The 25329-nt window shown below is 39.6% G+C and overlaps 1 protein-coding gene across 1 annotated transcript in view; it reads left to right on the top strand.

The window, feature by feature from the left end:
- LOC132826137 (kinase non-catalytic C-lobe domain-containing protein 1) overlaps positions 1 to 25329 on the top strand; it is a 179990-nt gene that overhangs the window by 78323 nt on the left and 76338 nt on the right. Inside the window, exons 8-14 of the mRNA XM_060841784.1 lie at positions 2814 to 2885; positions 3016 to 3077; positions 3167 to 3325; positions 5926 to 6003; positions 21413 to 21527; positions 21621 to 21786; positions 22724 to 23652. Of these exons, the coding sequence (XP_060697767.1) occupies positions 2814 to 2885; positions 3016 to 3077; positions 3167 to 3325; positions 5926 to 6003; positions 21413 to 21527; positions 21621 to 21786; positions 22724 to 23652 (1581 nt within the window). The remainder of the gene's footprint in view (positions 1 to 2813; positions 2886 to 3015; positions 3078 to 3166; positions 3326 to 5925; positions 6004 to 21412; positions 21528 to 21620; positions 21787 to 22723; positions 23653 to 25329) is intronic.

Here is a 25329-nt window from a genome sequence, read left to right as displayed (position 1 = left end):
ACAGTAAGGCAAGGGCAGTCTTCAATACAAATCCGTGGGCTTGACCATGGTCAATCAGCCACTGAGGATGCTCAGAATCAGGAATGTTATCTACATAAGACGTGAGGAGCTGAGGCAGTCCCTCACTTGTCTTAACTCTTTCTGCCATATTGTGAACTGGTTCTCTCCTGGAATGCGAGAGAGGGAGAGAGAGAGACAGAGAGAGAGAGAGAGAGAGGCATCTATTAAAAAACACAAAAGAGAGTGGCACAGTTGTTGCTTCTGGTGCAATTGGGGAAGCATCCTGGGTGAGACAGTAGCAGCACAGAGGGTATGCAAGGTTAGAGTGAGTGTGAGAAGAGGGTTGCACTAATGCTGGAAGAGTGAAAAAGGACATCGACCTTCTTTCTATATTGCTGAGTATTCCTCCAGATGACTGAGATTGCACTGATTTATATGACAATCCTGACCAGGTTGACAAGGTATACTGTGTGGCCTCCTCTGCTGGTCTGCAGTGGGAGGGAGAAGGAAGAACAAGTACTGTCTGAGGATAAACATCTTCTTTTAAACATTCTTCAAATGTGTTAAGGAACACCACCCTGTTGAGCAGGCCATCCAGATCACTGCCTGTACAGCAGTGGACCAATTTCCCCCAGTCTATATTGGGAGCAATTGTCAGAAAATGTGCAAGGTAACTCTGGGTGCATACTGAGCTTCCAAAGGCTGACCAATTCTGGAATATCTTAGCAATAGCAAATTATTCCGAAACAATATGTGATATGGTTGTGCTGGAATTGGGTATGAGGGGCACCAGACTGGGGTGGGAGAGTTAGTTACTGAGGTGAGTTTGGTAAGAAAGGGTGAGAATACTCACTAGGTATCGGGACCAAACAAAAAACAAAAGGTTTGATGCAACTTGCACTTGGCCAAAAGATAAATGTAAGGTTCAGCCTGAGGTATTTGTTTTATCTTTTGGGAGTGCTGCTTTGCTTTATTAATGTAGTCAACAAACATTTGTCTTAGTTGCTATTTGGTAACAGATGGTGACAGTAGATTTTAGACTCATTCCTAAAATTGCCATTGTAAGATATTTGTGGTTGAAACACATTGAAATGGAAAGGTTTTGTCCCTCTTGTACTCGCAGTGGTCAGAAAAGACTGGAGTTATTTTGTTCACCAGTTTTATTTGAGTGTGTGCAAGGGGAGTTACACACCTCTGCAGATAGTGCCCAGTTGCACTGGTCTATGACTCAGCATTATGGATATAATATTTTCAGGCATTTCAGGCCTGGTACAGGTATCCAATTACACAGAATACCTTACGCTTACACTATCACAATTTATTTTTCCTACATCATAACAGCACATCTTGTTCCATGTAAGGTACTTGCTACATTGTTCAGATGTCTCGTAAACTCCTTTTGGCCAGCTAGACAGTGATAACATACTGTTCTTAACAAGATTGAATTGAAACTGTTCCTGTCTCACCTGCCAAAGCCTGTGTTTGGTGTACATGTTTTGTATATTTTTGATGTTTCTTTTGGTTCACTTTAAACAGAGTCTTTGGAAGAAAATTCAATTATGTCCCAGAGTTTAATTTTAAACTGTTCTTTCACTGACCTTGTCATATCATGGTATGTAGTTTAAACTTACATTTCATGCCATAGGTGAAATACCTGTGGAACATTGAGGCCATTCACTTCTAATATATATTTAATAATGGAATGAGTTAGCTGGTTTGCAATACAGAGTGATGCCAACTTTATGGATTACTTTCCTGCACCAGCTAAGGTTACCATGAAGAACTTTCCTTCTCAAACTCTTCCCTTATCTGAGGCAGCGTGACCCTCAGGTTAAACTACCACCAGTCATTTCTCTTTAAAGAGAGAGCAGCCCGATGATCTGTAGGACAATGGCAGCTTTACCCTATATTACACATGTGGTATTTGCCATATTTACATTCCTGAATACATTTTGTTGTGCATTTTGCTCATTCTCTGTAAATTATCAGAAACTCATTTGTCAAGTGATCCTTTCAGCTTCCCTTATCTAACTTTTACTTTCATGCCTGGTCAAGCCATTCCTCAAGTTCTTCTTTTAGATCACTCAGCATCCATACATTTCCTTTGATTTGATTTGATTTGCTTTATTACTGTCACATGTACTGACGTACAATGAGAAGTATTGTCTTACATACTATACAGGCAGAGTATACTGTACAAGTGGATCAGGGTAACAAAACAGAGTGCAGGAAATAATATGTCAGCTGCTGAGAAGCTGGAGGGTGAAATTAACATTAATATTCAAAAATCTGATAACAGCTGAGAAGAAGCTGGTCTTGAATCTGATCATACACATATACAAACCTCTATAGCTTCTGCCTGACAGAAGAGGTGGAAGAGAATATAACTGGAGTGGGAGGGGTCTTTGATTATGTTGGTTCCCAATGCAACGGGAAGTATAAATGGAGTCAATGCATGGGAGGCTGTTTCTGTGGTGGGCTGGGCTGTGTTCACAACCTTCTGTCATTTCTTTCAGTCTCGGGAAGCACAGTTGCATTACCATGCTGTGATGTATCCAGATAGGATTTGCTTGGATTGAGGTTTTTATGAGAATGTTATTTATTACATCATTAACTATAGTGGACAAACAGAAGTACACAAATGCTAACTTTGATTTGTTATCATTAATCAACTTAGCTGGCTGGACTGTATGGACTTCTGATGTGTAGTCATGTGGCATGATTAGTTAACTAATTTTGTAAATTATTTCAGTCAGCAGTATGAAACAATTATCTGTTCATAACTCCGATAACATTTTCTTGATATTTTCTAGAATACTTATGCCTGGAGTCTGCATACATTGACACTAATGGAGAAGTTTTGTTTGTATCACCAATGTGCAATGGTATGGGGAATTGCATTTTTTAAATTTCTGCATTATGAATTTTATGTTCTGAATAAAGAATGTAAAATATTTTCAATAGTGAACAAAAACTGTAAGCTTTATTTCATTGGCATACGTTATCTTCACTTAGGAAATCTGGATTCTTTCTATTTGGCACCTGAATTTGAAACACAAGGAGTGGTTACAGAAAAGGTTTGCTAATTATATTGAGAGTATTTCCTTGTAAAGCCTTAAAAGAAAAACCCTTTAGATTTCTCTGAGTTAATGTATTTTCTCGACAGGTTTGCGTTTATGGCATTGCGGCCATTTTGTGGGCAGCTGCTAAGTACAATGCTCCAGTAAATCAGAAGTTACCATTGTCTAGAAATCTCAAGAAGCTACTATTGGATATGGCAAAGAGAAACTCCAAAGAAAGACCTTCAATTACAGATGCACTGGAGGTACGTGTGTCAAACCTCATATGTTCTAACTAGCATTCTGTTATACGTTTACAAGTAATATCAAAGTAATCTCACTATTATTAAAAATAAATCTCTTAAAAACAATTCAATGACTTTTGTTAACAATGTGTGTGCATTCTTGTGCTTCCTGGTTATGCAGTCTTAATCAATCCAGTCAGTTGTAGTCCTGCACCACCATCTATCTGTACTTGCTTGTCATTGACAGTGGTAATGATAATGGAACTCCAGTATTTTGATATGGTAAGAATAGAAAATAGGTTCTGAAACATTGCAAATAATTAAAATACTGTTGAATATAAAAAAAGACTTTAAAATTAAGTCCACCTCAAACCATCGTATTTTCAAAATCAGTGAAGAATATTCTTGCAGAATCACTTTTATAGGAGAGTGCGACTCATCATCTTAGAGCTTTAGATAAGGTGATATTTTACAGCATCATTACTAAGCAATGGGAAATGAAGGAAGATAATATTTTCAGCTCTGTAAACTGGCAGGGCTTAATTAGGGCTTAATTATAAAAGATGCAGGTGGAGTAATATTTTCACAAAGTAATAACAACTCAAGTAATCGAACCATAGTCTGTGTATGAGAAGGGGGTACCTGAATTTTATTTATCTGGCCTGAATAGCCCCAGTGACTCACTCGACTACAATCTGCTTCTAAAAGAGAAGATTAAATCCAAATAATACCAATTTGAAGAAGTTACGTTCAAATCTTAGCTTGGGAAAGAAGAAGTGTTCATGTATATTCATAGAATCCCTACAGTATGGAAACAGGCCCATTGGCCCAACAATTCCAAACTGACCCTCTGAAGAGTAAGCCACCCAGACCCATTCCCCTAACTATGTTTACCCTGAACTAATGCACTTATCCTTCACATCGTTGAATACAATGGGCAATTTAGCATGATCAATTCATTTAATCTGCACGTCTCCAGACTGTGGGAGGAAACCAGAGCACCCAGAGGAAACCCACGCAGACACGGGAAGAATGCGCAAACTCCACACAGACAGTTGCCTGAGGCTGGAATCAAACCCAGGTCCCTGGCACTTTGAGGCAGCAGTGCTGACCACTGAGCCACCGTGCTGCCCTGAATTTAGTGTTGGCTCATATTTATAAAGTCATAGAGATATACAGTACGGAAACAGTGCCTTCAGTCCAACTCGTCCATGCTGACTCGATATCCTAAATAGACCTAGTTCCATTTGCCAGCATTCGGCCCATATCCTCCAAAGCCTTCCTATTCATATACCCCATCTAGATGCCATTTAAATGGTGTAAATGTACTTCCTCTGTCTGCTCATTCCATGCACATATCACCCTCTGCATGAAAAAGTTCCCCCTTAGGTCCCTTTTAAATCTCTCCCCTCTCACCTTAAACCAATGCCCTCTATATTTGGACTCCTCCACTCCAGGGAAAAGACATTGCCCATTTACCCTATCCATGCCCCTGATGAGATTGTAAACCTCTATAAGGTCACCCCTCAGCCTCCGAACCTCTGGGGAAAATAACCCCAGACTATTCAGCCTCTCCCTGTATCAAAACCCTCCAACCCTGGCAACATCCTTGTAAATCTTTTCTGAACCCTTTTAAGTTTCACAACATTCTTCCTACAGCAGGGAGCCCAGAATTGCATGCAGTGTTTAAATAGATGCCTAACCAAACCAATGTCCTGTACAGCCACAACATGACTTCCCAACTCCTGTAATTAATTTACTGACCAATAAAGTTAAGCATTTCAAACACCTTCTTCATTATCCTATCTACCTGTGGCTCTACTTTCTACTATGAATCTTCACTCTAAGGTCCCTTTGTTCAGCGACACTCCCCAGGACCTTACCATTAAATGATTTGCCTTTCCAAAATGCAGCACCTCACGTTTATTTAAATTAAACTCCATCTATCACTTCATGGCCCATTGGCCCATCTGATCAAGATCCTGTTGTACTCTGAGGTAACCTTCTTTGCTGTCCACTACACCTCCAAATTTGGTGTCATCTGCAAACTTACTAACCATACCTCCCATGTTCACATCCAAATCATTTATATAAGTGACAAAAAGCACTGATACTTGTGGCACTCCACTGGTCACAGGCCTCCAGTCTGAAAAGCAACTCTCCACCCACCCTCTGTCTTCTATCATTGAGCCAGTTCTGTATCCAAATGGCTAGTTCTCTCTGTATTCCATGTGATTTAACCTTGCTAACCAGTTTACCATGAGGAACTTTGTCAAATACCTGACTAAACTCCATGTAGATCATGTCCTCTTTGTTACTTCTTTTAAAAAGCTCATTACACTCTTCTGGCATAGGAATCCTCAGTAACCATCTAGGTGGTCTAAACTAAGATCAGTAAATTCTCCAGGCAGAGATCTTAATTTGTGATGTTCTTTCATTCTGCTCACATATGTTTGAAATGATCTATACAAATTAAAGTTAACAGGTGAAGAGCTGAAGTTAGTTTATGGCAAAACATATTGTTTTGCTCTGTCCTGCAGATCCAGAAAGCTTACAGAAATCAGAAACTGCAAATGACATCATCAGCCTTGTTGATCATGTAATTTTTTTTATTCTCACAGATTTGCAATGATTATCTCATTAAGCGAGGGATTGACAGCAGAGAGATTTTGATTCTGCTGAGGAATTCTGTTATACAGGTACATTTATATTCTCATTAAATAATTTTGTTCAGAGACCCTTCCTTCTTTGTTGCTGAAACATCAGTTTTAATTTCTGTTGTGTCACTGCCAGAATTGTGATAATGTTGCTTACATTGGAATAAGCGCATGAACTATATGAAAAGAGGAATTAAAGTAATGCTTGAAATATCATAAAGTTATATTGTTTATTTTACTTCTTTTCCCCTCAACAGAGCACAGATTTTGGAGATTATTAACTTTGAGACTCATTTGATGCTAAACTGATATCATTTTCGATTCAATATTTCTTCTTTTGGCTTCTCCCAATTGCCTTGAAGTTACCACAATGCCAGTTAATCACCTTCCTCCACCTTCCCTATCAGTCAATTATTCCCCTTCCTATCTTGATGTGATTAAAGTTTTTCTGCATCTTTCCATTTGGTCTCAGGCCTTCCACTTCTCCTTCATCCTGATAATTCAAACTCCAGCATTCATTTCACTACATTTTCTTGATCTCTCCATCAGAAATGATTGTATCACTTCAAAACATTCATTTGATATTCTCATTCTCAAAATTATAAATCTGTGCTAAATCATATGTCATGTTTATGATTAATATATACTTGTGCTGTCTAAGTTTAAATGATCTCAGAGCTTGTAGTTTGTAAATCAGATGCTCATTGATTCACATTAGAAACAACAGCGTAAAGTCGACCCCAGGTCTATTAGCAGAGGTCAACATTATCAGTTCCCAACATGTTTTACACTGCTTGAACATTCTCAGATTTTGAAGCCTTTGGGCAGAGTTTTACAATTTTCCAATGGCTTGGCAGACAGGCAAGGAGGAGGTAGAAAATTCAATGTAATACCATGGGTGCCTTTTCCAATGTCTGCCCACTTGTCCCATATGTACTGCAGTTTTACTCCCAATTAACGATTTCTTTTAATGGCTCAATCACTCTTGGGCCAATTGAGACTTTTGACTGAAGGCAGAGAATGAAGCCAGGTTTCAAGCTGCAGATGTCATTCCTGGGGTTACTATCAAGAAAGGGAGGATAGCTTTTTTTTATGGGCCTCATGGACACTCCTGAGATTTCATTCGTTCCCCAAGGAATTGCCCTCTCTGATTCTCCCAGCCCTGCCCTGATATTGCTTCATGGTCGTTGTTATCCACGTACTATTTCACACTGCTGTCTTGTGTGGCCTCCTATCATGGACTTGTTGAGGATCCTCATTACTCTATTTGGCTTCTTATTGGTGATCTAAGAGAGTGATGCTGTGCCAGCAGTGCACATTGCTATTACTGGTGCTGCTGGGACTAGAGGGCTGTTGGCCAACTGATTGTCCAGAAGGTCTCTGAAAAAGGACTTCCTTCTTTGATAAAATGATAGATGTCTTCACCTGAATCACTGTCACTCTGTGGGGCAATCTGCTAGAGTTGGGCCTGACTCACTATGGTCTTTATCACTGGTGGTGTTGGGGTGAAGAGTGGGGAAGAGACCTCTCCTGGCAAAACGTATACCCTGTCAATTAAACTTAGTTAATGAGACAGGAGCAATCATTAACCTCCTGGTGAAAGGCCCTCTTGGTGACTGGGATCACAACATGATAGCGTATAAGTTCAATTTGAAAGGGAGAAGTATAGGCCCATGATTATTGGTGTAAATAAAGGTAACCAAAAGGATATGAAGGTGGAGTACACTAGGGTAAACTAGGGGAAGGTAGGTTATAAGGTAGGATTGGACAGTTGCAGTGGCAAAATTCAAGATTTAATCACATGAGAAAGAAAACTCCCTGTATAGAATGCAGCATCTGTGGTTAAAAAAGGATATTAAGGATGGTATTAAGTTGAAAGTAATAGTGTGAAAATCAGCAAAGTTGAGTGGAAGGTCAGAGTTTATGTACCAGAAAATAATGATTAAAAATATAATATAGACTTAGAAAGCATAAGAGAAAGTTAGATAGTAATATTAAAAGAAACAAGAGTTTCTAATGATTTCAGTAGGAAAAGATAATCTAAAGCTAGCATTGCTCCTCTAGAAAGTAGCCAAGAAAACTGATGAGTCTGACCAAACAAATGGCGGAGGCTTTGGACAGAACTTTTATGCTGGTATTCATGATAGACAGATTGCAGCAGTCAGCAGTACAGAGGTATCTGAGTGTTCTGCTACATGCATCACAGAATGTCAGTCCATAGATATTGCAAAGATCAGGAAGGCAAATGGAAGTCTGTACATTTATTGCAAGGGGATTGGAAGATAACAGCATGGAAGTCTTACTGCAGGGTGTTAGTGAGACCACCTCTGAAATAGTGTTTATATAGTTTGGTTTTGTTCAGAGGTGGTGAAAGGTGGTGCTAAAAGACTACTAGTCTTTATCTCTAATTTGGACAGTTAGCATGTGCAAGATGACCTTGTGCAAGTTGATTGGTTTTGTGAGAAACGAAGCTCATTCACTTGAATAATTTCAGTCCAAGACTAGATCTGAAGTGATCGGTATGTTTATTATATGCTTGCAAATGTGGTGCCTAAAATAGACACGCAGAGTTTAGCAAGTACATTTCTTATATAGGATTCACCACTCCAAACCATTACTATTACTAGCCCATTACTATTGTTTATCTCTTGCCTTATCCAGCCTTGTGCATTATAAAGTACAAGTTTTACTTGGCCATTTCACCACATCCTGCTGTGGTCCATTGTTAGGTATATCCTCCTTCACTGCCATCTGTTTCCCTTACTTGTAACATTTCCTCCCATTCCTCAACCATATTGAATCTTATCATCTTTTAATTGGGGTTTGTTTTGTTTTTTGTTTTTGCAGAAGTGGGAAACAGATGCTTATAACTACTGTTTGTACAAGCATATCTGGCTTAACCTACATCCTCACAGCACCTTATCTATTTGTCTGTAACATCTACCAGCATTTGCAGGCATGTTTCATTCTTGTATGCACATTTTAGCTAATACAAAAACAATTCTATATTTCCTTCACATAGTTTTCATTCTTGTTGACTCAGCTCTTGGTTGAAACAATTATACATTGGTGTGGGATCATTTACCTTGCATAAGTAATTATGATTGCAGAAGTAACACTACTTTACCTATATCCCACAATTTTAATATAATGATCATCAGATTCAGGGTCTGCTCATTGCAGCTTATGTTTTGAAATATATTAGTTGCTCTGACTTCCCACTCCCTTCCATAGATGAATGAGATTTGCAATCAAGGCCTGGTCAGGAAATTATGGAGGAGAAAGTGAGGACTGCAGATGCTGGAGATCAGAGCTGAAAATGTGTTGCTGGAAAAGCGCAGCAGGTCAGGCAGCATCCAAGGAACAGGAGATTCGACGTTTCGGGCATAAGCCCTTCTTCAGGAAGAAGGGCTTATGCCCGAAACGTCGAATCTCCAGTTCCTTGGATGCTGCCTGACCTGCTGCGCTTTTCCAGGAAATTATGGGCCTGCATATCTGGATTTTAAGCTCCTGCGCTTAATTATTTGAGAAGTCAGGGGAATGGCATCCACCATTTTCCAAGTTCTTACTCTCCAAAAACACTAACCCTCGCTGGGAGCAACAGAATGGGCTCCAGTGCCTTGAACAGCTGCTGTGAATGTGTACATTAAAGTGGAGAACAAGTGCAGACTTTACTTAGAGCTGCACTCCCTACTTTAACAATCCTGGAAAATGAGTGAAAGGAGATAATAGCCGAATGATATGCAGAATGAATTACATCAGAATTTGCCACACTTTGTGCTGATGGAACTTTCATTTGCGGCATCTAATAAGTGAGTGATCAGATAGAGTAAGAATGAAGATGATGCTAAAAATGGCACTAGTCCTCAGCTTGATGAAAGGCTACAAATTTGTTATGCCACATTTTTCATGCACAACTCTGTACCAAGTAAGCCAGGTGCTGCTTCTTCAGAAAATTGCCTCTTCCCACACAGTTCTGTTTTGAACATTATAGGCCACCTGTGTAGGAAGGAAAGAGGCATATGTAGAAATTCACACCAATGGGAGGGGATATAAAATTAAATCAGTTGTTGTGCAGGCAGCCGTTGGAATAATTATATTAGCATGCGTCTTTGCAGCTAAGTTATTAAAATGTGCTGTTTCCAGTCAAGTTATCAGCAATGGGAAAACTGGTGATTTTTCAAAGGTGCCCTGTGGTTAAATGAAACTGTGAGGTAAACATAGTAAAGGGGCAGATGGTACAGAAATCGTGAAAGATTGCAATAAGAAGCTATAAGAATTGAAAGATTCTTCATTCGCAGCTACAAGACATTTTAGATTACTTTTCGTACTTTGTGGCAGATCAGAACTAGTTTTTAACTTAATAATGTTCAGCTCTGTAGTTCCACTGAAACCAGCACAATCAAAACCAAATATCATCAAAATGTTGGGTATAGCTCTTTCAGTCAGCGAGTAGCCTGCAGGACACTTTCTATAGGAAAGACACTAAAGAGAGCCTGCCATGTATGTAATAGAAGCCAATGCAGTGAGCAAATAATGACCTCTGAGGCTTCTTTGGTGTATATTCTGCAAGCATCCAAGGAGCAGGAGAGTCGATGTTTTGGGAATGAGCCCTTCTTCTGGAATGAGGAGATTATGCCAAGCAGGCTAAGATAAAAGGTAGAGAGGACTTGTGCCTTGTAGATTGCGGACAGGTTTTGGGAAGCCAGGAAGTGAGTTATTCACTCTTCTATTCCTAGCCTCTGACCTGCTATTGAAGCCACTATTTAAATTGTGAGTCCAGTTGAATCTCTGGTCAATGGTAACCCCCAGAATGTTAATAGCAGGGGATTCGGTGATGGTAATGCCATTGAATGTCAAGGAGCAGTGGTTAAATTGTCTCTTATTGGTAGTGATGGCAAATTTACTTGCTACTTGTCAGCTCAAGCCTGAATATTTTCCAGATATTGTTGTATTTGAATATGTATTGCTTCAGTCTCTGAGGAAGCAGTCTTTGATGTGGGATTTTGTACAATCATCAGCGAATATCCCCACTTCTGATCTTATGGTGGAGGGAAGATCATTGATGAGGCAGCTAAAGATTGTTGGACCTAGGACCTGAGGAACTCCTGCAGATACGTCGTGGAGCTGAGAAGACTGAGCTCCAAAAACCATGACCATCTTTCCATCTGCTAAGTATGCCTTCAACCAGTGGAGAATTTCCTGATGAAGGGCTTATGCCCGAAACATCAATTCTCCTGTTTCTTGGATGCTGTTTGACCTGCTGTGCTTTTTTACCACCACACTGTAAACTCTGATCTCCAACATTTGCAGTCCTCACTTTCTCCCAGTGGAGAGTTTGCCCAACTTCACTAGGGTCTCCTTGATGTCACAATCAGTCAAATGCAGCCTTGGTGTCAAAGGCTGTCACTCACTCCTCCTCTCTGGAATTTGGCTCTTTTGTCCATGTTTGAACCAAGGCTGTAATGATGTCAGCAGTTGAGTGGTCCTGGCAGAACCCAAACTGGGCATCACTGTGCAGGTTATTGCTGAGCAGGTGCTGCTTGATAGCCCTGTTGATGACACCTTCTATCACATTACTGATGATCGAGAGTATACTGAAGAGGCAGTAATTCACCACTTTGGATTTGTCCTGCTTTTTAAGTACAGGACATACCTGAGCAATTTCCCATGTTGTGGGATACATGCCAGTGTTGTAACTGTACTGTAATAGCTTGCATATGGGGAGCGGCAAGTTCTGGAGGACAAGCCTTCAGCACTATTACCAGAATGTTGTCAGGGCCCATAGCCTTTGCAGTATGCAGTACCTCCAATTGTTTCTTGATACTATGTGGAATGAATCAAGTTGGTTGAAGATGGGTATCTGTAACACTGGGGACCACTGGAGGAGGCTGAGAGAAATCAGCCATATCTTTTTGCACTGATATGATGGGCACTTCCATCATTGAGGATGGGAATATTTGTGGAGCCTCCTCCTCCAGGGAGTTTTTTAATTGTATGCCACTATTAATGCCTGGATGTGACAGGACTGCAGAGCTTTGTTCTGATCCAATGTTTGTGGGATCGCTTAGCTTTGTCTGTCACTTGCTGCTTAAGCTGTTTGGCATGCAAGTAATCCTGTTTGGTGGCTTCACCAGGTTGGCATCTCATCTTCAGGTATGCATGGTGCTCATCCCAGCATGCTTTCCTGCACCCTCCATTGAATCAAGGTTGATCCCTGACTTGATGGCAATGGTTAAGTGGGGGATGTGCCAGGTGATGAAGTTACATATAGTGCAGAGTACAATTCTGCTGTTGTTGATGGCCCACAGTGCCTCATGGATGCTGTCTTGAGTTGCTAGATCTGCTCAAAATCTGTCTCATTTAACATGGTGATAGTGCCACAAAATACAATGGAGTTATTCTCAATGTGAAGGTGGGACTTTTTCACCATAAGGACTGTGCACTCTTCATTCTGACCAATAACTGACCTAGAAAGCTGCATTTGCAACTGGCAGATTGGTTAGGATGAGGTCAAGAATGTTTTTCCCTCTCGTTGGTTCCCTTACCAACTGCTGCAGGCCCAGTCTAGCAGATTTGTCCTTTCGGACCCAAAAGAATCATTCGGTAATGCTGCTGCCAAGCCACTCTTGGTGGTGGACATTGAAACCCCCACCCAGAGTACATTCTGCACCCCTACATCCTCTGTACTTCTTCTAAGTGTTGTTCAATATGTAGGAGTGCTGATTCATCAGCCAAGGGGGAAAGGTCCTGCCAGTAGAACAGGACATATCTAAGGATGGTGATGGTGGTATCTGGGACATTATAAGGTATGATTCTGTCAGCACGTGCCAGACTGTTGTTTGACTAGGCTGTGAGGCTGTTCTCCTAATTTGGCACTAGCCCCCAGATGTAAAGAGGACTTTGCAGAGTCTGACAAGACTGTTTTTGCAGTTGTCTTTTCCGGTGCCCAGGTCAATGCTAGGTGGTCCATTTCTTTGTCCAGTCTTTGTAGCGATTAATTCAATGAATGGCTTGCTAGGCTATATCAGAGGGTAGTTGAGAGTCAACCACATTGCTTGGCTCTGGAGTCACATGTAGGTCAGACCAAATAAAGATAGTAGTTTCCTTCCCTGAAGACATTAATGAACCAGATGAATTTTTCCGACAATCGACAACAGTTATCTGTAGATTCTTAATTCTCAGTTTTTAAAACTGGAAACTGGATTCACATTCCACCATTTGCCACGGAGGGATTTGAATCTGAGTCCCTAGAACACTAGCTGAGTTTCTGGGTTAATAGTTGGGTGGTAGGCCATCAAATCCCTCCACCCCTTTCATTTGGTCTTCAAGTCAACATGAAGAACCAGAGGCTGTCTGCTTGGAGGCTAGGCCCAAGGCTGATGACTTTTCTCCACCTCCTGATCAGACAAGGCACAACATGAGAGCAGTGCGGCACAACTCTGTAGGTTCCTTGTTTATTTATTCAGAACTTGTTTGTAAAAGGTGATTTTTTTGTGCGTTTTATCACAAAAGGAAAGATCTTTCAACTTTCTTCTTTACAACTGTCACAAATGCGTTGTATTGTTAAAGTTAAACTGGAAAGCCATTTGGTCTTTAGCCTTTATCGCAATATTGTAATCTAAAGGACTTAGTAATGGGATGAAGCAGATGGATAGCAAGATGGGAAACTGTGGAGAAACATGGTATGAAATGGTACCCTAGTGGAACCAGAGCTCAGTAAGTAATCAGTCAGCCCATCTGGATTGCAATCATCTTGGAAGGCATCACGTCCTCCCCCTGCTATTCCTAGTCCCAATGGCTCCACCCTTAAAAGAGCAAGGTGGTGAATGTCACGGCAGTTCCCCATGACCTTAAAGACTGACTCCAGTGAGTACTGTAGGGCTGTACCTTAGCAGCCCAGCCCCTAGAATATTGCCTGAGGATTCAGGGATTGCTTCGCAATGTTCAGCCAGCCAGTAACATGGGTTCCGCTTCACCGAAAACGATGAATAATCAAATGAGCAGGAAGCACAAAGCTGTGTGAGGTGGACTGAAAGAAAACCACAACGCCTACACATCAAGAACCAAATTGATTGTTAGCCAGAATCTGTGAGGAATGTAGGAAAACATTTTCTGTCAGGATTTATAGCACAAAAACAGCTTTTTACTTCAGCAGCCATAAACAAACAGGATTTCTGCAAATTTGATGTGATGAAGATAAAGGAAGGGGACAGGAACTGGGAGGGACAGGAGTTTTTGGTTCAAATGCAAGGAAAACATTAATTACTGAAGAATTCTTTTCAAATAGCCACATTACATTATAATGGTAATTATGACTTTTGGAATATTAGTTACATTGGACAACATGCCCAGCTTGGTTATTTTAGTGCTAAACATTGAATGGGAAAGTTAATTTTTTTGCAGTCCAAATTATGTGAATAACTTCAGTTTGTTTCTGGGCCACTACTTTTCCTCTGACTCGGGAAGCTGCAAAATGACAGAAGACAGCAGAGACCTGACAAACATTTGCTGCCTGAAAAGTTAATTTACTTTAGGAAGGGTCTTTATTTGGCTCAGTCAACTGCTTTTCAATTGATTTTTATAATTTTTGACCAATAATGATTTAATAGTCTTACCTCCACCTCATATGAACACTGGGTGTCAGAGATACTGTCACTTAAACACATGACGGGAAATTTGTTGGAAATATTTGCTCCTCCCATTCATTGGTATTAGTAATGTTTTTGATAAACTGATTATACACCCACATTTCAGTAGAAAATACAAGAACAGGCAAGTGCAATGCAGAGGGCTACAGAATTATTTTCGAAATAAATTCCTGCACATTTCCCTGGAGGAGGATCAAACCCCCTGCTCAACAAGAGCAAAAAAAAACAAGGTCCTCAGTGTAACAGTAGGTGAGAATCTGGGAATGTTCTGCTAAATTGTTAAACATTTTCAAAAGGGTATATTGTGCAGTTGGTGCAGTACCGCTATATGGCAGCTGATGGTGCTGATGGATTTCATAAATGTTTTTATGTCCATTACAATATTAGCACAAAATGTAATATATAAAGACCACTTTTAGATTTCTATTAGTCCCTTCCAGTACTTCTACAAGGCCCTACTCTTTGAAGACGAAAAGAACCTGTTGACCTATTATGCTTGTTTAAGCTGAACAAAATAAGCAACAGGTATTATCTGGTTCATTCCTCTGGGCAATGCTTTGACCAATCAGAGTCAACCAACTGATTTAAATTTAAGTAGGTGAAAGTGAGGACTGCAGATGCTGGAGATCAGACTCAAGATTAGAGTGATGCTGGAAAAGCACAGCAGGTCAGGCAGCATCTGAGGAGTAGAAAAATCGACTTTTCGGGCAAAAGCCCTTCATCAGGAATGATGAAGGCTTTTGCCCGAAACGTCAATTTTCTTGGTTTAAATTTAAGTAAAGCTTGGCAGTTAACTGTCAATCATAATCTGACTCATTCATTCCCCATGGCAATACCTTCACCAATCAGAGTCCACTCGCCAACAAATCAACATTCTGTTCTTCCCTTTACATTGGTATTCTTGTGAATTGTCCTGACAAATACACAACGAAAAGCTTTAACAATATGTGGGATTTTTTTTGTAGCAGCAGCACTCAAGTTCTGTTGTATCAAATTACTGTTTATTACAGCAAAGCTATGTGCTCCATGTTTCATTTGTCGTCCAGGTTTAAGTTTGAACAGCAGGGTTTTCTGTGTCTCAGGAAGTCTGACAGATAGCGAGAGACAAAAAGCATAGGACTTAAGAGCAAGAGTATGCCATTTAGTGCTTCAAGGTTGCGCTATATTCAATGAGATCATGACTGATCTGGTTCTGTTCTCATTTCACTGCCTTGTCTGTGTCCTGTTACCTTAATTCCCTTGTCTATCTCAGTCAGCCTTGAATAAGTTCAGTGACCTAGCCTCCATTGCTTTCTGGGGAAATGAATTCCATGCCTTTAATGGGAAAATATTTTTCTTCACCTCTGTCTTAAATAGTAAACCTCTTATTGTTAAACTGTGTCGACTCATTCTAGTCCTCCCCATAAGAGGAAACCCCTCCCGGTATGTACCGTATTAAATCCTCTTGAGATCTGATCTGTGTTTTAATAATATCTTCTCTCATTGTTCTAAACGCCAACCTATCAAGCCATCCTTCATAAAATAAGTTCTTCATCCAAAGAATGAGTTCAGTGGTCCTTTGCTGAATGGCTCCAAATTCAATGTCAGTGTTTAAGTACTGAGGAGAAAGAACAGTACACAGCACTCCAGTTGTGACTTCAATATGGCACTATACAGCTCCTGTAAAATTTCTCTACTTGTACATTTGTTTCCTCCCACAGGTGTGCAACGTAGGTGGATTAGCCATGCTGAATTGCCCATAGTGTCCAAGGATGCACAGGCTAGGTGGATTAGCAGATTGCCCAATGGGAAATACAGACTTACAAGTATCGGGTAGGGATGGTGGGTCTGGGTGGAATGCTCTTCGAAGGGTTGATGTGGACCTGATTTGCCAAATAGCCTGCCTCTGCACTGTCGGGATTGTATGATGATCCTATGATACCCAGAACTCTCTTTCTCAGAGCTCTGCCATGGCTCTCTATTTAAATGGTCTTTTTCTTTTCTATTCTTTCAAAATGGATGGATTCATATTTTCCAATATCATACACCATCTGCTACATTTTTGCCTACTCACATAATCTTCCTCTCTCCATCTGCAGATTCTCTCTACTTCACTGGATCAAAGAATTGCTAGGGTGCAGAAAGAACTCAAATGGTCCATACTGCACCGGTTCACTAAGCAATTTCACAAGATGCCAAACTCCTGCCTTTACCCCTGCACATTGTTTCCACTTAAATTATCATTTAGTGCTCTCTTGAATGCCTCGAATAGTGGTAGAGATGTACAGCATGGAAACAGACCCTCCAGCCCAACTCGTACATACCGACCAGACATCCTAAATTAATCTAGTCCCATTTGCCAGCATTTGACCCATATCCATTGTAAACTCTTCCTATTTATATGCCCATCCAGATGCCTTTTAAGTGTTGTAATTGTATCAGCCTCTAACATTTCCTTTGCAGCTAATTCCATATATGCCCCACCCTTTGCGTGAAAAAGTTGCCCCTTAGGTCTCTTTTATATCCTTCCACTCTCACCTTAAGTGAATACCATCTAGTTTGGATTCCCCAACCCTGGGGAAAAGACTTTGGCTATTCACTCTATCCATGCCCCTCATGATTTTCGAAACCTCAGTAAAGTCATCCCTCAGCCTCTGATGCTCCAGAGAAAATAGCCCAAGCCTATTCAGCCTCTCCCTTTTGCAAAAAAACCCTCCAACCCTGACAACATCCTTATAAATCATTTCTGCATCCTTTCAAGTTTAACAACATTTTTACTTCAGCAGGGAGATCAGAATTAAATGCAGTATTCCAAAAGTGACCTGACCAATGTCATGTACATCTGCAAAATGACTTTTTTGAACCTGCTGCTTTTACACTTCTGGGCTGTGCAATCCATTCTCAAACTGTCTGCTGTGTGATGTTTCTTTTCACCACATGTTTGCTTCTTTTGCAAAAAGGCTTTAAAACTCTGCCCATTAGTTCTTGATCTTTTACACATAGGAACAGTTTCTCCCTATCTACTCAGTCTAGACCACTTGGGATTTTGTAAACTTTGATCAAGTCTCCCCTTAGCCTTCACCTGTCCAAGGAAGGCAATCCCAATTTTTCAAACCTATCCTCATAAATGAAGTTTCGCATCCCTGGAACCATTCTTGTAAACCTCATCTGTACTCTTTTCAATGCATTCACTTTCTCCAAATGGCGTGACACCCAGAGCTGTTCACAATATTCCAGCTGAAATCTAATCGGTGTCTTTTACAAATTCATATAACTTTCCTACATTTATACTCTATGCCTCTAATAATGAAGCCTAGAATACATTGGCAATGGATAGTCTTATTATAGGAGTAATAGGAATTATCCATTCTTTCAAGGTGCAAAACTCAAAAAAGGTAAGCCAACGCTGACTAACAAAGGAATTTCTGAATTATATCAGATTTAAAGAAAGGGCTATCTTGTTGCCAGAAATAGAAGTAAATGGTTTTTATAATACAATAAATGAGGAACAAGAAGCTGATAAGGAAAGGGAGAACAGAGCGTGAATGCATTTCAGCAAAACATATAAATATAAACTGTAAAAGCTCAATAAAAAGGAAACAATTATCTAAAACGTAGGTGGTTCTATGTCAGGGCGAGTCAGTAAAATGGGGGATAGAGAAATAGCAGAGAAGTTAAATGATTACTGTATGTCTGTTCTTACTGAGGAAGATACAAGATATCTATTAGAAGAAGGGATCCAAGTGACTGAGGAGAATGAGGAATTGAAGGAAATTAGTTCTCGCAAGAAAACTATACTGGAGAAATTAATGAGACTAAAAGTCAATAAATCCCCAAGACCTGAAGGTCTTTTTCCCATTTTAAAGGAGCAGGCTACAGATGGTCGATGCATTGGTAGTCAGTTTACAAAGTTTTATGGATTCTGGAATGTTTTCTGCAGATTGGAAGGTAGCAAATATCACCAACTACTTAAGAAGTGAGTCAGAGAGAAAACAACAAATGGATCTATTAGCTTCTGTCAGTCATAGAATCACTGAATTCCTATAGCCATTTGGCTCAATAAGTCCACACCGACCCTCCAAAGACTATCCCACCCAAAACCCATTCCCCTTCCCTATATTTACCCCTGACCAATGCGCTTAATCCACACATCCCTGAACATGATGGGCAATGTAGTATGGCCAATTCACTTAACATGCACATCTTTGGATTGTGGGATGAAACCGAAGCACTCGGAGGAAACCCACACAGACATGGGAACAATGAACAAACTCCACACAGACAGTCGCCAAGGCTGCAATTGAACCTGGGTCCCTGGCGCTGTGAGGCACCAATGCTTACCACTGGGCCACTCTCATGGAGAAGGTGCTAGAATCTATGTAAAGGATAAACAGACACTTGGATAATAATAATGACTAATTGGGAGTAGTCAGCATGGATTTGTGAATGGGAAATGCTGTTTTGACGAACATATTGAAGTTTTTTGAAGGTGTTACTAAAAACATTGATAAAGGTGGCTCAATGGACATAGTGTACTTAGATTTTTAGAAAGGTTTTGATAAGTTTGCCAGATGAGACTGTAGGGTTAAAGTACATTGAACAGGAGATAGTGTACTGGTGTGGATTAATGATTGGTTTACAGACAAAAAACAGAGAGAAGGAATAACTGTGTCATTCTCACATTGGCAGGCTCCAGCTGTTCACAATATATATCAATAATTTGGGAGGGAAGAACAAAATGTAATATTTTAAATTTGGCGAATGATACAAAGCTAACTGAGAATGCATGTTATGAGGAACATGCAAAGTGGTTTCAGGAAGATATGAACAGGCAGTGAATGGGCAAGAACATGGTAGATGGAATATTATGTTAAAAAAAATGATGTTATCCACTGTGATAAGAGGAATGGATGTGCAAAGTATTTCTTAAATGGCAGGAGGTTGGAATGGACAAAGGAACTGAGGTGATCTTGCACATCTTTTAGCATTCTTCTTTGTATCAAATTATATCACCTCATACTTTTCCAATGAATTTCATCTGCCACCTATCCAGCCACACTCACAATTTAGCAATGTCTTTTTAAGGCTCCTACAGTTTCCTCTTCACAGTTTACAAATTTTCCAAATTTTGTTTCATCCATACACTTTGAAATTGCCCCTGGCAAACCACTGGGAAAAAGTGAGGATGGCACATGCTGAAGATTATAGTTAAGAGTGTGGATCTGGAAAAGCACACCTGTCAGACAGCATCTGAGGAGCAGGAGAATTGACATTTTGAGCATAACTCTTCATCACGAATGAGGCTTGTGGGCCAAGGGGGCTGAGAGATAAATGGGAGGGGGTTGGGATTGGGGGAAAAGTAGCTGGGAATGCAATGGGTAGATGAAAGTGGGGGTGAAGGTGATAGGTCAGAGAGGAGAATGGAGCGGATAGATGGGAAGGAAGTTGGACAGGTAGGACAGGTCAAGAAGACAGTGCCAAGTTGGAAGGTTAGATCTGGAATAAGATAGGGGGAGAGGAAATGAGGAAACTGGTGAAATCCACATTGATTCCTTGTGGTTGGAGAGTCCCAAGGTGAAAGATGAGGCATTCTTTCTCCGGGCATTGGGTGATAAGGCTTCGGTGATGAAGGAGACCCAGGAGCTGCATGACCTTGGAGGAATGAGAGGGGGAGTTAAAAAGTTCGGCAGCAGTCCATCTTCCTTCCCACTTATCCACTCCACCCTCCTCTCCTACCTATCACCTTTACCTGCACCTTCACCTGCCTATCGCATTCCCAGCTACCTTCCCCCAGCCCTACCCCCCCGTCCCATTTACCTCTCAGCCCCCTTGGCCCACAAGCCTCATTCCTGATGAAGAGCTTATACTCAACACATCTATTCTTCTGCTCCTCCGATGCTGCCTGACCAGCTGTTCTTTTCTAGCACCACACCCTGCAAACCACTACCTAAATCTAGTATGGAAAGATCTATCATTCTCTGTCTTGAATATACTCAAAGTATGAGCATTCACAGCTAGAGAGGGGGAGAAAGCTTGAGTGAACAATTTTTTACCAAATTCAATTCTACCCCTTACTCTGCAGCTGACTCTATGGTCTAGGCTCTCAGCCAGGCCTTTGTACAAGTCCAAAAAGAAATTAGAATCTTTTACTCACAAATTATGTAATTTATAATAATGACATCTTCAAGTCCTGCAGGAGTACATTAAATGGTCAATCAAGATGTCCCCACCTGAACGGGGGTTGGAATAGTGAGCCTTGGATTCAGAGTAAACGCAATAAAGCTGCCAATTTCCACTTTTGCCAGTGTGGTTGGTTGGATGTGTAGCCATCAGGTTATTTTCAGGCTATGAGGCCACAGTAGACTGAATTTCTTTTTTGTCAAGTGAAGTTAATGGATTTCATAAAGAGTTTGCAATTCCCTGTCAAATTAACATTCAGTAATCTCCAAGATATATCTACAGTTATTTAGAGAAAGAAATATTTTCACTATAGTGCTGTTTTCTGTTATTCAGATAATAGCTGTGAGCATGATTTTAAAATCATTTTAAAAGTTTATTTAAAATAAGATAAACATAAATAATAAGGAACTCCTTAGCTTTAGCTCGATATCCTTGAGAAATCCAAAATGCGTTTCTTTCAGAAAGAAGCATGTATAATGTCTAACTTTGCCTTGAGTTAGTCTTTGGCGCCAGTTCTCTATTAATATTTTTCTTGTTCTGATTTGGATCTACAATTTTCTAGAGTCTGTGTTCATTCTTTTTGTAAATTTAGTGCTTACAGGTAAAATTATGTGAACTCACAACTGTTCATTTGTTTTTAGAATTACCACAAAAAAGAAACGGATGTCATTGGATTGAATTTCAAAACAAAGAAGCTGGAATTTTCAAATTCTCCACTGGGACATGCAGATTTTGCCCAAGAATCGTCTAGACTAGGTACTGATTATTTTTAGAATTTTGCACACTTTCATGTTAATTGCCAAAAGCATGACCATTGAATTTTCTTTCTTTTTCATTCATTATTTATAGGATTTGTACCTCTTGCTAGTGACAGTAAGCTGACAGCTGTAAAAGGCCCAATTCCTTGTCAGTATTCTGTAAAGAGCAAGTCCCCTTCCAAACTTCCAGAGGCCTTCACTTCCCCAGCCACCCATTTCAAACCTATAATACTCACAGAGCACAAAGAGAAAACAAGGTAATCAAGCATTAATGATATAAGAAAGCAAATCCCCTCTGAGTATTATAATTTGTGTCCAGGACTGATATTGGGAACTTACAATATTAAAAATATTTAGCAAAAATATGTATTTTTCACATTATAAACAAAACATAGTTATTGGTTGCATTGGTTGCATTTTTAATGGCTCTGAATTTGAAATTGTGTTATTTGGATAATCAGACAAGTGCAATAATAATAAAAACATGTCTCTGAATAAAGTTAAGTTTACTGAATGAATGAAAGGTTTCTTTGAACTAACTTCACTCCTCCAAACCAATATAAGACGCAGCTATTAATTTTACAGCATACGTGATAGAATTATTTGGGATTTTTTTTATGATTTTCAATATCATGTGTTTCTTCATCCTTTGCATGGACTGAAATCATTTATATGTTTGTCCTCTTGTGCAGCATGTAGTTACATTTTGTTTATATGTCAAATGTACTATTATTTTTATAATTTTGTGAAATTATTTTAATTTTGTAAGTGGCATTAGGTGGAAATGGTATAATGCATATGATTCTGGTTTTATTTCTGTATATTTCAAGAACATTTTTGTGTTTCACTGGTACATAGTTTAATCAACAGACTTCTACACTGATGAGGTATGTAATATTATCTCCTATAGAAGAGCGGTCTCCTTACTCGGTCTTAAAATATGGGGTCCAGGGTGGGAGTTGGAGAAAGCAAAGTGAATAATTTCAACATTCTTTTGCACTTGTGATTTCCCATTTTATTTAGAAGTAGTTCAATTCTTCTCCTTTCATTTTCTGGTATTCATAATTTCTGCATGAATTGAGAGTCTAAGCACATGGGATTGAAACATTTACAAGCTATTCAAAATTATTTTCAACATTTTCTGCAGACAAAAGTACTTATCTTTCTAAATTGATGTTTCTCCTATTCCAACAGTGTCAAAGTGTCAAGTAAAACTTCAACAGCCAAACAGCTTGTTATAGCTCTGAAACAGGAGAATCAGGAAGCAACGTCTATTGAAAATATTAAAAATGATATCGTTGTGGAAGCATCTGCTGTGAACTGTAAAAGTGTTGAGAGCACCATTCACACACCAGCATCTTTGGTATCTTTGTCAGATCAAACTAAAAGCAGCTCAATTTATTCTGCCAACCATTCTCCCATGGTTAAAAACAAAGCAAATCCAGCACAAACAATGTGTTTGCAGTCCCAGAAAGCAAATTGTAACTCTGATTCTTCAGCTGTTTCCACTTTTCCAACAAACGATGAACTTCAGAACTCCAAAATGGAGACACTAACTTCACTACCTGGTCAATCAATTGTGCCAGAACAGGTATCAGTTCTGCTGAACACTTCTGGATATGAGTTGAATAGACTCTTCTCAGAATCTACAGTACTTTCAAACAGGGACTCTGGCAGAAGCAGTGGGAATTCTTCAAATTATATTGGATCACAGTTGCAGATCATGCCCAATTCTACACTTGATGGCCATAAGGATCAAAAGCCTGAGATGAAAAAGGACACTCTATCAGAGCCTTCCAATAACAGTTCTAGTGAATTTGTTGAATTTGACTGTGTTGCCGTAGAGGTACCACTCTCTGAGGGATGTGTTTTTGCGCAGGAGTCATTGGATACTGAATATGAAATAAAACCATTTACCGCTGTTCCAAACATTGCTGCGGAAATTTCAGAAAATGTCCACTTACCTTCTGCATGCATCTCATCATGTTGTCATGACAATCTAGTGGCAATAAATTCATCAAGTCCAGAGCCTGTCAGTCTTTTGCAGAAAGCAGTTCAGCTCATTAAAGAAGAGTTTGCATTTGATGGTTACTTAGAGAATGGTGAAGAAGCCCATGTCATGGGTAGATGATCTTTATTTTAACATAGAAATTATTTTATAAATAATTATATAAATAGAGCAAAATGATAATATTTTTTACCAGCAGTTTTAATTTCAGTAATATTTTTTGGAACAATTGGTTTAGTTTTATTGAACATCTTAAAATCATGGCTAAAGCATTGCTTTGTTTTAGCCCTGATTTTAAACTCAACCCAGTGGCATATAAGAGGCAAGTGCTAACATCAAATGATGTTTGGAGGGTTTGCACTTAATTTTCACGTACCATCATTTTAATCAATAATGTGTTGGGCGCTGGAATACTGTTCCTCCAGATAGATGCTAAGGTTGTGGCAGATATTGTGACTGGTATTATATTTTACAAGTAAAAGTTGTGGGCTATCTGCACAGTGCCAAATCCTATCAGTGAACCATGTCAGCAGAATAATCATGGGGAATTTTTAAAAGAAAAAAACACTGAAGATTTCTTGCCAACTGGAAAGAGCAGTAGGCTTCCCGCAGGGTCTTTAAAGATGTTTGGGCCTTAAAAGACCTAACCCTTCCCCCTCACTCTCACCAGTAGCAAAAAAGTTAGAGCTAATAACTATTAAAAGCTCTTCCCAGCATGGCAGCTGCCATAGACTCTCCCCTCCAGTCTCTGGTGTTGCCTCCTGCCTGATTTCCTCTTCCCTCTCACTCTTACTCTGCTCTATCAGAAGACAATGCTGACATGTTTATTTGAATGAGACCTTGGTAGGCCTGGCCTCAAACTTGGGAGTCAAGTTAATGTGAAAACATTGAGTGATATAAACACAGATTGCTGTCTTTCATTAGCAATAATAATAGATCAAAGTGAAATTTCTGAATCAGGAATGAACATGGAATTGTTTTCACCTTATATATCTGAGTAATTATAATTGAAATTAATTGCTTTGTTTGTGATAGTGCATACTCTGTAAAACAGAAGTGCTGTTTGGAACAGGATATGATCCGTTCTCAATTTCAATGCCTTTTCAGTATACAGCATGGGTTTTCCCAAAGCATGACTTGCCAGTCATAAAAGTGAGATATGGCACCTGGCAAACATTTTTAAATTCCATTTTACAAATGTAACTGAATTAATGTTTGACTGCTGAAAGTCTGCAACATCACAGGTGTTCTGCCTTGACACCATTAAGTGCATCATCTGGACTGCACGTGCTCCCATTTGGTGATTAGCTCAGTTCTTATTGCTTATGGCTTTTGAACTCAATATTGTAGAGTGTACCATGTTCACTATCTGTTCTGGTGATACTATTTTCCTCATGATTTTATGTCTTACTTACCCCAATAAACCCTCCATGTCCTTCCATAGAATTCTGCTGTATCAACTGTGCAGGTGATGAAGAGAGAAGTTCTATTTCAGTGTGTTTTTTTTACATTCATGGCTCATTTTATTTTTGGTTCACTTAAAATAATTTGACTAATCCTCTGGGTCTTTTTAAATCAAACAAAAAATTTCCATTCAGAAATAAATGAAATCTGTGTTTTGATCAATATTATTCTTGTTTGAAAGGTCTTATTTTGTACAGCAATTGTGTAAAAGAGAAAAAAATACAGTATTTGAACAATCAACATCCATCTGAACTGTTAGTGTTGCATGATGCATTTGTACTCGCTAGAGACAAATCTAAAAATTGTCTTAGCTAATACGGATTCAGAT

The sequence above is a fragment of the Hemiscyllium ocellatum genome, chromosome 22 (assembly GCF_020745735.1).
Source record: "Hemiscyllium ocellatum isolate sHemOce1 chromosome 22, sHemOce1.pat.X.cur, whole genome shotgun sequence".
In the NCBI taxonomy this organism is placed as follows: domain Eukaryota; kingdom Metazoa; phylum Chordata; class Chondrichthyes; order Orectolobiformes; family Hemiscylliidae; genus Hemiscyllium; species Hemiscyllium ocellatum.
This window is presented reverse-complemented; position numbering and strand designations above follow the sequence as displayed.